The sequence below is a fragment of the Thermobia domestica genome, chromosome 11, assembly GCF_964235325.1.
Source record: "Thermobia domestica chromosome 11, izTheDome1.hap1.1, whole genome shotgun sequence".
NCBI lineage: Eukaryota > Metazoa > Arthropoda > Insecta > Zygentoma > Lepismatidae > Thermobia > Thermobia domestica.
Window position 1 is genome coordinate 145,998,417 of NC_137464.1, and position 13,278 is coordinate 146,011,694.

At 37.8% G+C, this 13,278-nt stretch overlaps 1 protein-coding gene across 4 annotated transcripts in view; it reads right to left on the reverse strand.

The window, feature by feature from the left end:
- LOC145664475 (WD repeat domain phosphoinositide-interacting protein 3) overlaps positions 1 to 13,278 on the reverse strand; it is a 315,439-nt gene that overhangs the window by 245,294 nt on the left and 56,867 nt on the right. For all 4 annotated transcript variants that reach the window (XM_081731186.1, XM_081731187.1, XM_081731184.1 and 1 more), the window contains exon 3: positions 3,248 to 3,430. In XM_081731186.1, the coding sequence (XP_081587312.1) occupies positions 3,248 to 3,430 (183 nt within the window). The remainder of the gene's footprint in view (positions 1 to 3,247; positions 3,431 to 13,278) is intronic.

A 13,278-nucleotide genomic window follows, 5' to 3' on the forward strand; every position in this document is an offset into this window, starting at 1 on the left:
TTCAGTGATAAATCGACATTTTACCTAAGAGCTAATATGAACACTCATAATTTTTGCATCTGGCCGTCAGCAAATCCTCTGGAGATGGTACACTTGAAACGAGACTCCCCTAAATTGAATGTGTTTTGTGCCATATGGCGAAAAGTTTATGGGCCTTTCTCACCTATCGACTAGATGTGTGCCGTGTGGCGAATGAATCTCACATTGAATACTTGTAGCAAAGACTGTTTGAGGTGTCCTTTTACTTGATGCATTGCTTATAATTGTACGTAAAATGTAATAAGTACTACGAAGACTTAAAACCCCAAAATTCGAAACACCCTGCATTTCTCACCAACAGTGTTGGAACTAAGATGTAAAAAGGAAAGAAAATTTTCCTTATAAAGTTATTGTTTACAACAACGATATTATTATTAGTCGAGACTATAACTACAACAACAACACGAGTTAGTAGTCAAAAAAATGTAATCAAATGTATACTCGGTGGCCCAGGTGTCCAAAGTGGCACACACGGGTGTGTCATTTGTTTAATCCGTTCCTGTGTGGACACTAATTAAGATATCGGGATATTATTCTTGCAAAATATGGTTGGACTATAGTTTATCATATTATTTTATTTCTGGTGTCGAATTTCCTTCTCAAATTTCACCCCAATCAAAAATTCGAGAATTTTCTAATTTCGAATTTCCTTTACTTCTTTTTTCCCTGTAGCTTCCTTCGTTGTAGAAAGATCTCCTTAAGACTTGCCAGGTAGATACCCCGGATGGATACCTAACTGTTGACATCAATTGGACGGGCCTGCGCGCAGTGTTGTCAATTAGGGAAATTAAAATTTTCCTAAATTTGGGCAAAAAATTAGAAATTTTTGTTTAGAAATCCGTACCTATACGTCCGAGTGCAAGTCAACTTACGCCAATCGAACATTTGTCTTTACTTAACAAACGCAAGTACAGATCGTTACAATGGGGTAATTAGGGAAGGCACGAAAAATTCTTATTTAGGTTCTAACCATTGATTTCTCTAGTTTTTCCCTACTTTTCTGTTTACCGTAATATATTTTTGGTAATTAGAAGTTTTGTTCCTTAAATATCGTCATAATACTTGTGGGATATATTAGAGGTGTACCAATGTTTAATTTAAGATAGATTGCGTCTGTCTGGTAGCAGTGTTATCAGCTACAGAAAATTTTAATTCCAGATTTTAGGGGAAATTTTGAAAAAATTATCTGTTTTGTCTCTATTATTTCCCTCTTGTTGGCTATATCGGACCAAACGTACCAGTATCTGGAAGTCTCGTCTTTGCTCTACACAACGCACTATAGAACGTTTCAATAGGATAATTAGGGGAAGTACAGTTGAGGTTTACAGTAGACCTTGTTCTCTAATTGGGAAGATAACTGTGATTTTTTAAAAGGTAGAATGAGATATTTTTGATTGACATGCTTACTTTATTAGATATCGTCACAATACTTGTAGAATATATTAGAGGGATACCAAAGCTTATTTTAAGATAGTTTGTATGTGTCTGATAGTAGTGTTGCCAGCTACAGAAAATATTAATTCCAGATTTTAGGGGCAAATTTTGGAAAAAATTCCCTTTTTATTTCTATTATTTCCTTCTTGTTGGCTACATTCGAACAAACGTACCAATGTCTAACAGCCTCATCCTTAGCCTACACAGCGCACCATAAAAAGTTTCAATAGAATAATTAGGGAAAGTACAGTTGAGGTTTATAATAAACAATGTTCTGGAAATGTTAAGAAAATGGTGAATTTCTGAGGTAGAATGAGATTTTTTTAAAATTTCATGCTTACTTTGTTATATATATATTGCCATGATACTTGTAAGATATATTCTTGGAGTACTAAGGATTATTTTCAGATAGTTTTCGTCTGTCTGATGGCAGTGTTTCTAGCCAAAACAATTCATTCCCGTTTTTAGATGAAAAAAATCGGAAAATTTCCCTTTTCCCCTCTATTATTACCCTCTTACTGGCTACATTGAAACAAACGTACCACTACCTGAAAGCTTCCTCTTTGCCCTATAGAACGCACCATAAGAAGTTTCAATAGAATAATTAGAGAAGCTGTAGCCCCGGCATATTTGATTTTTCCTTGTGAGGCGTAAACAATGTCAAAATTCCATGTGTATAACAGAATTTTTTCTTTCCCTCTTTGACTGGAAGCCAGCGACTTCAGGATTTCACTGTACCTTGTCAACACACCAAAGACTTTTTTAGGTGACTTGAACCAACATAGCAGCAGTGGTACTAGATACAAAAAATTTTGAAATTCGGTTAGGGAATTTTTTGTAAATTTTCACCCCTACATTTCCCTCAATAATTTCCCACCCATTGGCAACACTGCAATGCAACTTACACCAAAAAATAGCCACATCCATCTTCTAAAAAACAAGGCCTTAACCATATCAATCGAATGAATGGTTTTTGAGCAATAAGTCACTAACTAGAAATGTAGGAAAACGCCAAAAATGACCTGGGACCGAAAGGAATAATCACACAATTTTGCTATTATATAGGTACAAAGAAACAAAAGATTTGTAAGTTACGAGGGCTTCGACTCAAGTTCTGTTGATTATTTCAATAATCTGCAACGTAAATCAATAAATAATAGTTGCCAGAAAAAAACAGATATTTGAAAAAAACATGAAAAAGAACGATGTTTTTTATTGAAAAAAAACTTCACAGAAAAAAAACCGTTTTTTTACAACACTATATGGAATTAGCAAAAATCTGTTCAAAGGATATTTTGGGTCTAAGCTTTTGGCTTCTACTTCGAAACGGGAGAGGAAGATTTTAAAGAACAAGTTCTCGTAAATAGAGCATGTAGATTGAGTGGTCTGCAGTATACTATTTTACGGTGCATAAAATAAGGGTTTTCAGTTTCTGACGATGAGGTAAATATAGAAAACCCAAGATTCATAATGCGCTGAAAGTGCATTTCTACTAAAATATAGCTATTTCTGCTAACGAATTACCTTTCGCTGCAGCATCGACTTGGATTTTGCAAATGTGCTCTAAGACGTTATTGAATGTTTGGGAGTTTTTATCTTGTCAAACAATCTTTACTTATCACCTTTAAAAAAAAAAAAAAAAAAAAAAAAAAAAAAAACTACTTTGTGCTGAAAATATGTCTGTATCCAGGTTACTGTTTTTGCAAAGAACTTGCAATCTTGTCCGATTGCTGTAGACTATAGCACTTGCTCAATAATAAGTACGAAAACTTACCTTTTGGATTAGGATTTGTTTCGAATACGTGCAGTTGTTGAGGATTTTGAGTGAATGTGTACACTTTGATAACGCCTTCTAAAACAACCACTATCCGGTCTCTTCTCAACCGTACGCCACGAACGGGAGCATTGAATTCTAACCCTATTACGGGCTGCTTCTTCAAATCATCCCATACCATCACTGAAATATACGAAATGAAAACATCTTTACTTTCATCTCCAAAATACACTACGAGAGCTAATAATAAACACATCGGAACTCCGAATATTTCCTCTAAACTCTGTAGAATATTTTCACAGTATGATTATAAAATGTAGTATATTTTCGTAATAAGGTCACATAAAACTTTATTTCTCGTAAAGGTGGTTATAAGCATACTGATATATTTGTTTTTATAAACACTAAAAATAAAGCAGTTAAGACTCTTCACTAGCATATAAATCAGAAACGAAACCTAGTGTTGGTTCAAACCTCCTCCTAATCACATGTTCGTAGTTTCTTTCCATTTCATGGTATTTAAATAATTATAAAACATAACAGATTCTGGTTCATCTCTGAAATTAATAAGATTGTTATAATTTTGTACCCTATTAACATTTCAAAATACAGAATTCACATTATTTTATTCTAGCATCAGTAGAGTATGAAAGAAAGAAGTTTTTAAAAAAGAACGGACACAATAGCTTGATCATTAAATTAACTGAAGATGTCAAAAACTAAGAAAAGACACTTCTGCTTTACTAAATTTTATTTTAGTTACGATAGTTTTAAAAATATGAGTCGAAATTTCGCTGACATCTTCCAGCATTATCAAAATCAAAGTAAGGAAAATAGAAATCAAATGTTTCTACTCGAAATAAAAGCATCTCATTCCTATACAGAATTCCTATCATTAATCTCTTCTTCAGTAGTTAGTGGCGACGATGAAGGTATCAATGTTGTTTTTCCAACTTCTATTCAGGATGCACATGTAAAAATTTAATTCGTGCACTCGTTCGAATATGAAAAGCCTCACATGCCTGTTTTCTATGATGATTATTTTTTAATTATTTTTACTGTATTGGCGTTACGCTTTGAGTCTTTGAGGTGTTTTGAAAGGCTAGGTATTAAAACATCGTTGTATTTGGCATCACAAATGTGTTCTTTCTTCCTAGTGGCTATTCCTCTGTCATACGTATGTAAGTGTCCCGGTATGTGGATGAAGTTTTATGAGCACTGCGGACTAGTGCGTTTGTGAAGAAACTTTTATACCTGCTTAAGTTTTTTCAATGTTCTTCAATGCTTTTTCAACGTTTTTTAAATGCTGTATTAAAATTTTTGTTTGTAATCGAATGAAATAAAGGTATGCCTATACATTTCTTGGTATGCTCATTTGTTTAAATAGTGTCCTTTTTTCAGCGATATTGTGACTTAATGTAACCATTTTTTCAAAGTGCAATATTGTGTTCACTTTCTTTTCCAGTGGTTGAAGGATTGTATAGAGTTCAGACTATTATACAAAAATTCCAACTGAGCATCTTTCTTATACATAGATAACATGTTTTCTACAAAACAGTAGTATTTGACTCATAATTCAGGAAATTTAAAATTTCAGGCTCAAAATAATTCAGTACAGCAGTTGCCAAGAAAGGAGATAAGAGGTTTCCCATAGCTAACCGATCCATCTATTTGTAAATTTTGTTCGAAAACCTTAAAAACGTCATTTTTCGGACAACACTCTAAACGTTCAAGAACCTCATCTATTTCAATCAAGCGGATTTCTTGTTTTGTTAATATAACCCCAGTATAGTCAATTGCTGAAAAGAGAATTCAAATATGTCTCTTCGACATTCAAGATTCCCAATTTGATGTTATTAGCATTAACAAGTAATGTGCTCCTTCTTTGATACTATCACTGTTACCAACTATATACTTAAAGTTTCCGTGAAAAGTTTTATCGAACTAAATACTTTGAAAAGAGATAAGTTAGGGGATTCCTTCTCGAAATAACTAGCCTAAGTGGAACATCTTTCTTATGTACTTCATGTTGTTAAAAGTGACGGTGCATCCACTTTTAATGCCTTTCTAGTTTATCATCCAAAAATCAAGAATTTTTAATAATTGAATTGGTTGTCCTAATTATCTAGAATGATGCGTTGTGCTGCTATTTTTTAAGTTGTACGAAGGTACTTAAATAGTAACAATTTTGTTCTCCTTATCTGCCCTAATGCAACGTAAGTGATTATTTTCTAAGATTTATTTAAAATTAAGAACCAGTTTCTTGAAGTTGTGTTTTTATCTCGTGTATCTACAGCCTTGTACCTATTTTGCTGAAGGCAATGTGAATTCTGCTTATGCATTCAGTTTCAAAGTTTTTTTTTTCTTTCTTTCTTTCTTCTTCACGTAGCAAGCTTGACGCTTTTTCGACCGACGAGATAGGATCTACTATTGGAACAATTTCAAATGGAACACTCAATTTGAACCCTTTTTTCAATATCTGAATAAATTTTGTCAGAATATCTGCTTTCGTCAAACTTACCACGAATTCTTGTACGCTTTTACTTGAGTCCTTTATTGCCTGATTGTAGAAGCCAACATTTATTCCGATATTGAAAATAGGGTTCAAATGCAGTGTTCTGCTTGAAATTCTCCCAATCGCAGATTTTAACTCGTCAATCGAAAAAGTGCCAAGTTTTTACATGATCTGCTTGAAATTCTCCCAATGGCAGATTTTAACTCGTCAATCGAAAAAGTGCCAAGTTTTTACATGATCTAGAAACGAATAGCTTTAACAAGTAATGTATCATTCCATTAAGCAAAATAGGTAAAATGGTTAGATACATAACATAAGAAGCGTAACTTTACGAAACTCGTACTTGGTTTTAAATAAATGGTTAGAAAACTACCACTTACAGGGTTTGTCCGGAAAGTAATAGGACTGAGTCGATTTAAAAAAAAAATAGAGCCAATCGTTACAATTCTTTAAAAACTTTCAAAATAGGCTCCTTCTGCGTCGATGCAGCGTTGCCAGCGCGATTTCCAAGCATTGAAGGCGTCACGGAAGTCATTCTCCGGAATAGCCTTGAGAGCCGCGGTGCAAGCTGCTTGGATCCCCTCTGTCGTCTCAAAATGCTTGCCTTTCATCGGGCGTTTCAGGCGAGGAAACAAAAAGAAGTCCGGGGGGCCACATCTGGGCTGTAGGGCGGCTGCGGAAGTGTTGGGATGCCGGCCTTGGTCAGGTAGCTGTTCACAAGAAAGGCGGTGTGAGCCGGGGCGTTGTCGTGGTGCAGCTTCCAGTCGGCTCCGATGTCTGGTCGGACCCGATTGACCCTTCGTTTGAGTCTCTTGAGCACTTCCACGTAAAACTTGGCGTTGACGGTTTGTCCAGGAGGAACAAATTCATGGTGGACGATGCCTTTGATGTCAAAAAAGACAATGAGCATCGTTTTCACTTTGGATTTGCTCATTCTTCCCTTTTTTGGGCGAGGAGACGCCGGCGTGTGCCACTCGGAAGATTGACTCTTTGTCTCGGGATCATACTCAAAGATCCATGATTCGTCACCTGTGATTACGTTATTCAAAAATTGGGGGTCACTTTCACACATGTTCAAATTTTCTTGGCACAATTCCACTCGCCGCAATTTCTGGTCGTCAGTGAGCACTTTTGGGACAATCTTCGCGCACACCTTGCACATGTTCAAATGCTCCGTCACAATTTCATGAACCACAGTTTTTGGTAATTTTAACATCTGGGCAATTAAACGAATACATAGTCGACGGTCTGAGTTCAAAACTTCGCGCACACGAGTCACATTGTCGGTGTTTGTCGAAGTCGAAGGTCTTCCAGCACGGTCTTCATCGGCGACCTCTTCCCGGCCCTCCAAAAAGGCCTTGTGCCACCGAAACACACCACTTCTTGCTAAAGCATCATCTGGGTAAGCCTGCTTGATCATATCAAACGTCTCTGTCGCAGATTTACCGAATTTAACACAGAATTTAATCGCGTACCTCTGCTCTAACGAACACTGCATTTTCGGCTTGCACCACTCACAGAATTACGTCGCGCGAAAAAGCCTGTCCTGACTCTCCGTGTGCTCGGAGACAACTAACCAGCCACTCGTTCGTTAGCTAGGAACGCCCTCTACCGGATCCAGTCGGTGCGCACACGCTCCGAAGTACAGTCATGGCGGAATAAAATCAGTCCTATTACTTCCCGGACAAACCCTATATGCTGCACTAGGGCAAATATGGAGAACAAGATGGTGATTATTGAGAAATCCTGTTACAGCTCGAAAATGGCAGTAAGATTACACGACACAACCCATTGTCTCCATAATAGAACAATAAATTCAACTATTTGAAAATTCTTGGTTTTCTGATGGTAGAATTAAATAGGTATTAAAAGTGATTGCACCGTCATTTCCGATAATATACCAACTACCTAAACTACAGAAGTAAGATGCTCCACTCAGGCTAATTATTTCGAGAAGGAATCCCCGAACTTTTCTCCTTTCAAACTATTTAATTCGATTTCAAACTTCTCCCGAAACTTTTAAATATGTAGTTGATAGCAGTGAAATAATCAAAGAAGAAGCTACATTACTTGTTAATGTGGATAACATCAAGTAGGCGTCCCTGGATGTGAAAGATATGTAGACTTGAATTCCCTTATATTTGGCAACCCTCGGGTTTTATTAAGAAAACAAAAAATTCCTCTTGATTAAAATAGATGAAGTTTTTAAACTTTTGGAATGCAGTCTGTAAAACAACGGGCCTCATGCAGAGTCGTTCTGGCACGTGATTAGTATCATACTAAAGAGTTCGACTAACATATCTTTCCTGCAGTAGTTAGGGATTTAGTATGATACTAATCATAAGTCAAAACGACTCTGCATAAGCCGGAAAGTTTTTAAATTTTCGGACAAAATTTACGGACAGATGGAGGAGTTAGCTATGCGAAACCTCTTATCCCCCTTCCGGCAAATCCTGTGCTGAATCATTTTGAAGCTGACATTTTAAATTTCCGGAATCATACGACTCAAAACAATGCCATCTTGGGAATGACATGTTATTTGCATACAGCAGGGTTTCCACTCAAACTAAATAATCGAATTCACGAATTTTTCACGGTTTTCACCGTCCAAAGTATTTCAATTTCACGGTTGAAAAGTTTATAAACCTTTACTGACCTACGACAATAAAATACAAGGCGCGTCTCACTCCTCCTCAGAGGCGTATCTAGGGTAAGGCAAGCAGGGCACGTGCCTTAGGCGCAGTTTTCAGGAGGGTGCCGATATATATTGTTAGTCGCAACAAGTAGCAGCTAGAACCCGGATCAGTTACTTGCGATTGTCAATGTGCTTGGTGTCACCACTTTCAATACTATCAAGTTTTCTCATGCAGTCTTTTATCTGATCACATTCTATTGACTTCACCTTCTGTGATCCACTTGAGCTCAATGACGTACACACCTGCTAACTGAAAGGTCACTGTTTGTTGTTTACACAGAGGATGTTCAATCTACATTTGGCCAATTTCGACTTACCTAAAAATTTAGAGGAATCCATGGCGCCAGGTCCGTAAGTACTCGATGTGTTTCCCTTGGTTCCTAACAATAGCCCGACAGCGTAATTTCCACTGTAATAGGCTTCTCTGAAGAACTGGGAGGGGCCCTTTGCACAGCTTTCCAAATTCCCTCCACAGCTGTCACACACTGTTTTTCCAAAGCCCCCTGCAGCAATCCAAATCCACAATAGTCCATAGGACTTGCATCTGGAGATTTAACAGGTACTTCATTGAAAGGTATCACCTGTATACCACTTGAATCCTCCATCTCCCTGTAGAATGCGAGGGACGATCGTGAGGTATGTGATGACGCCTTGTCCATGTAAATGCACACCAGATTGTCATCATTTCCGTCACATTGTTGTAATCTCATGCTCGTAGATCGGCCGCATGATCTGCTCCTGAAAATACTGCGAATTTCTTTTGCAGTTCTTCGCCACCCTACGAATCTTCAGTTTACCTCGGTAACAGTAGTCAGTAACGACCATGAACCCTTTTGGGAAGGATTCTTTACAGACACGGAACCACCTTCTGAAGTTCTCGGCGCCTTTCTCTCCGTTTACCGCAGTCGGAAAGGTGAATCCATGCTTTATCGAGCGTTACGATGTGCATCCACCTTTGTTTTGCCAGATACCGTTCGTACAGCTTCCGGGCGTTACACTTTCGTTCCTTTTGGTGGGCATCCGTGAGAAGATGGCCGCGAGCTTTCATTACTTTTTCCAGCTTGAGTTGATGGTATAACTTCCGTCTCACAGTCTCCAAAGACACGTCAAGGCGATTAGCCATACACCTTTGTGCTGGCGGATTTTATTGCATTGCCATTTTGCGAAGTTCTCTCTGCAAGGTGGAGGTGGCCTTGGTGCATTCCCGCTTCCTAGGCAACTTCGTTGGTGATAAAAATGGTGGAGCTTGTTAATAACATCTTTTATTCCACTTAAGCTGATGTTGCAAACATTCTTCTTGCACTGTTTTCTAATGACAGAGACACTAAAGTGGGCGTCATATAGAGCCGCAACATAGCCTTCCCAAAATCGGCTTTGTTTGGGCGGCATTTTGGTCACAGAGCGGAAACCCACGCACTTGGAAACAAATTTAACGCAACACTCACAACAATGATCCTGTTTTGTGCGTTATTGTCGTCTGCGCGGAAAAACAACTCCGTTCCCAGGAAGCCACTGCACAACGCTGCAGGACGCCACGAGTCAGGTCGGGTAAGTCCATTCTGCCCGGGAGGGGGAAGGAACGAAATTGGCCAAACGTAGGCTGAACAACCTCTGTAATAGCGTCCCAATAAACACAATATATATTAAAAGAATACAGAAATGCTGTGCGTCGTGTTACGTAGCTGTCTGTAATTTCGCCGCCATTCAAAATCGTTTTTTCTTTAATGTTATTAGTCTTTTTTCTAATTTTTTCTATCTTCTCTTTACTTTTATATGTTTCTTGCTATTTTTCTTAATCTATAATACGGCAATTACGCTATTCCTGTTTAAGTGATTGTGGTATATGCAACAAAGAGAGGATGGAGAGGACATCTTGTTATTTCAATTATCGTCCAATAATACTCATAGGGGTGGTACGCGACTGGAAGATGGCATTTGTATGTCTGTGTCAGCGTCTTTGTTTTCGAAAGCTATGCGTTGCTAATGAAAAATTTGAGTTTGTAAACTATTTACTACAAGAGTTTATCGGGCTTGTGTATCATTAGGACCATCTGTTTAAAGGAGTAATTCCGGTACAATCTAATGAATTGGAACAAACAGAAAGGAAATTGCGTGGCTTCATATTCTGTGATCGTTTAGCGTTTATAAAACGTTGAGAAGTTCCCGAAAATGTACAAAATTTGATTTGAAATGCAAAACTGTGTAGTAATGCTATAAAACTTCCTTGTTCTACGAAGGAAATGGGGCAGAGGATGAAGAGATGGCAGACACGCAGAAGATGCTGAACAGTCAAGTTGTTTCGAATCATCTTTCAAGAGCCCGAAGTAAGTATTTCAATAAACTCGAATGTCCGACTTCCGATGGATCTCAACTGCCATGTGAGATTACGAAGGCAGATCATTTTCAAATGTATCAGAAACCTAAGAGGACAATTGAGTGTGGTTTGATAAAAGACTCTACATCTACAGGGGAACAAAACAGTTGTAGAAGTAGTGACATCGAGCACAGTACCTCACTTAGTGAACAAACTTGTGTTAAAAGAAAAAGTAGGCAACGATCATGGTGAAAAAGGAACTTACTCATGGCTATTCTATTCTCCTAAAAGATCAACAATTTATTTTTCGTTCCTTGTCTTTCTCTTGTCATCAAGTCACCAGTCTGCATTAAAACATGAAACAGAATTTAACCATTGGAAAACACCTGAAAAGATGAACATACACATGCTCTCTTCAACCAATGGAGAGATTATCTTCTTTAAAATATCGAAAACAGAGAAAGTACAGATGTATTGATGTAGAACTTCGCGCACGGACTGAATGAAATGGGAAAAGTGCCATAATACATTGAAGTTATTACTACTTCATTGGGTAGAATTTTTTGTTACATAAATCTTACAGCACGCGGACAAAAGAAATCACTATATACTAACGACGAATCAACAAGATTTCTTAGCATTATTCAAACTGCCTGCAAAAGTTCCACTTAATCGCTTTTCCTTAATATCTTGTCTTTTTCCAACAAATGTAAGTGGTTTTGTAGTGTCTGTACGGTTTCGAACGTTTCTAATGCAATTTTCTGTAGAATACTGTGTTGTAATTCTAACGATAAAAAATGTAAATTTCCTTCTTCCGTGGCCTACGGCATGACTTGTTTTATCGCCCTTAATTTATGAAGAAAACAGGCATTTATGGGTTCTTTTCCTCGTTGTTCAATTTGAAAATTTTCAGTTCAGTCTTATATGCTGGAAGCTTTGGGCAGCTTGAAGCTATTAATTTTAGTTTTTATTGGTCGTATATAGGAGCAGTAGGGTGGTCCAAAAAATTCATTTTTGTGCTACAACCTGGGGCACCCCCTAAGTGTTTTACATTCATACATAGTAACTTTAGGGTAAAATTTTGGATTTCTAAATCAAAGGGAAGATGGTGCTCAACGACCCCATAAAAGATCACATTTCCCCATTATTTTGTTTTGTTATATATAGCATTTTGTAAAGCATATCATATACGTGAGACATTCCTTATTTATTCTATTACAAGGTATACACATACAATTAGCGAGACATGGCTAAGGTTACTGTTTTTTACTCAAGTGTTCAATATTTAAGTATAGGCTTTATTATTAGTAATTATTAAATGAGTTATAGTAAGTTAAACTGAGTTCGGGACAAAACTAAGTACGATTCAACCTAGGTTTCGAAGTGATTTTAATGGTGTTTTGTTCTGAACTTGTCACAAAATGGCATAAACTCGCTCGAGTAACGAAGTTTTCCTGTTTGGTGTCCGTGACTTACTGCCTCTACTAAGGTTGAAACAGCTCCCAACTACGAAGCATTTCTTACCACGGTTTCATTATCTCCTAAAGGTATCACACAATAATTCGGTGCGAAATGCGAGCCAGGTGAAATCCGAAAAATTGATGATGTTGTGGTTTAAGGCTGCAATTCCTACAACTCTGAGAAAACATATAGGTAAAAACAGAAAAAAATTCATTGCAATTGGTTGATGCTGAAAAAACAAGGGGCGCACTTTTGAAGCCCAGCGCAGTTGGGAGTTGGAGTTTGTAAAGTTATTGGAACCACTCTTTGATATCGCCCACGCTGATGCCTTGACGGTTATGAAAATAAGAGTACGATTGCGATTTTCTCCTAGACCAAAGGGGAATCGTAAGATGTTTCTGGCTGCAGAAGACAAGGCACTTGTACAAAAGCACGAGAGACCTCTTCAGCGACGAAACAAAGAAGAAGAAATCAGACAAAGAGCAATTGCTTTAACAGCATCAGCAGAAGCAACTTCCAATGTCTGCTTTACAGATGAAGAAGAAAACTCTGAAAATTCTTCCAGTTCGGATGAGGAATTTTAACCAGCTGGATATCTAAGCCGGAAACGACAGAAACGGGCGGAAAAGGTCACAACACCTGGATTGAAACAAAACATCTGATCGCCAAGTAGTCCGGTTAATGGTCCCGATAGCAACAGCTCTCGGTTGCGACAATAGATCCCTTCCACTTTCAAGAAGTACAGCAGGGAGCGAGAGAAATTCAAAGAAAAGAAAGCAGATTCCCTAAAGAGAGAATTTTCTCCGGAATATCCTCTCGTGATCCACTGGGATGGGGAAATTCTACCTGAAATTTTCGGTGGGGGAAAAGTTGACCGTCTGACAATACTTGTTTCTGGCGATGGTCACGAGAAGCTTCTTGGTGTGCCAAAATTGTATTCAGGGACAGGGCAGAATGAAGACAAGATCCTTCATGACCTTATCACACATTGGAACTTAATCGACAGAAATGCAGGTCATGAGTTTCGACACCATCCTTGTGAACAC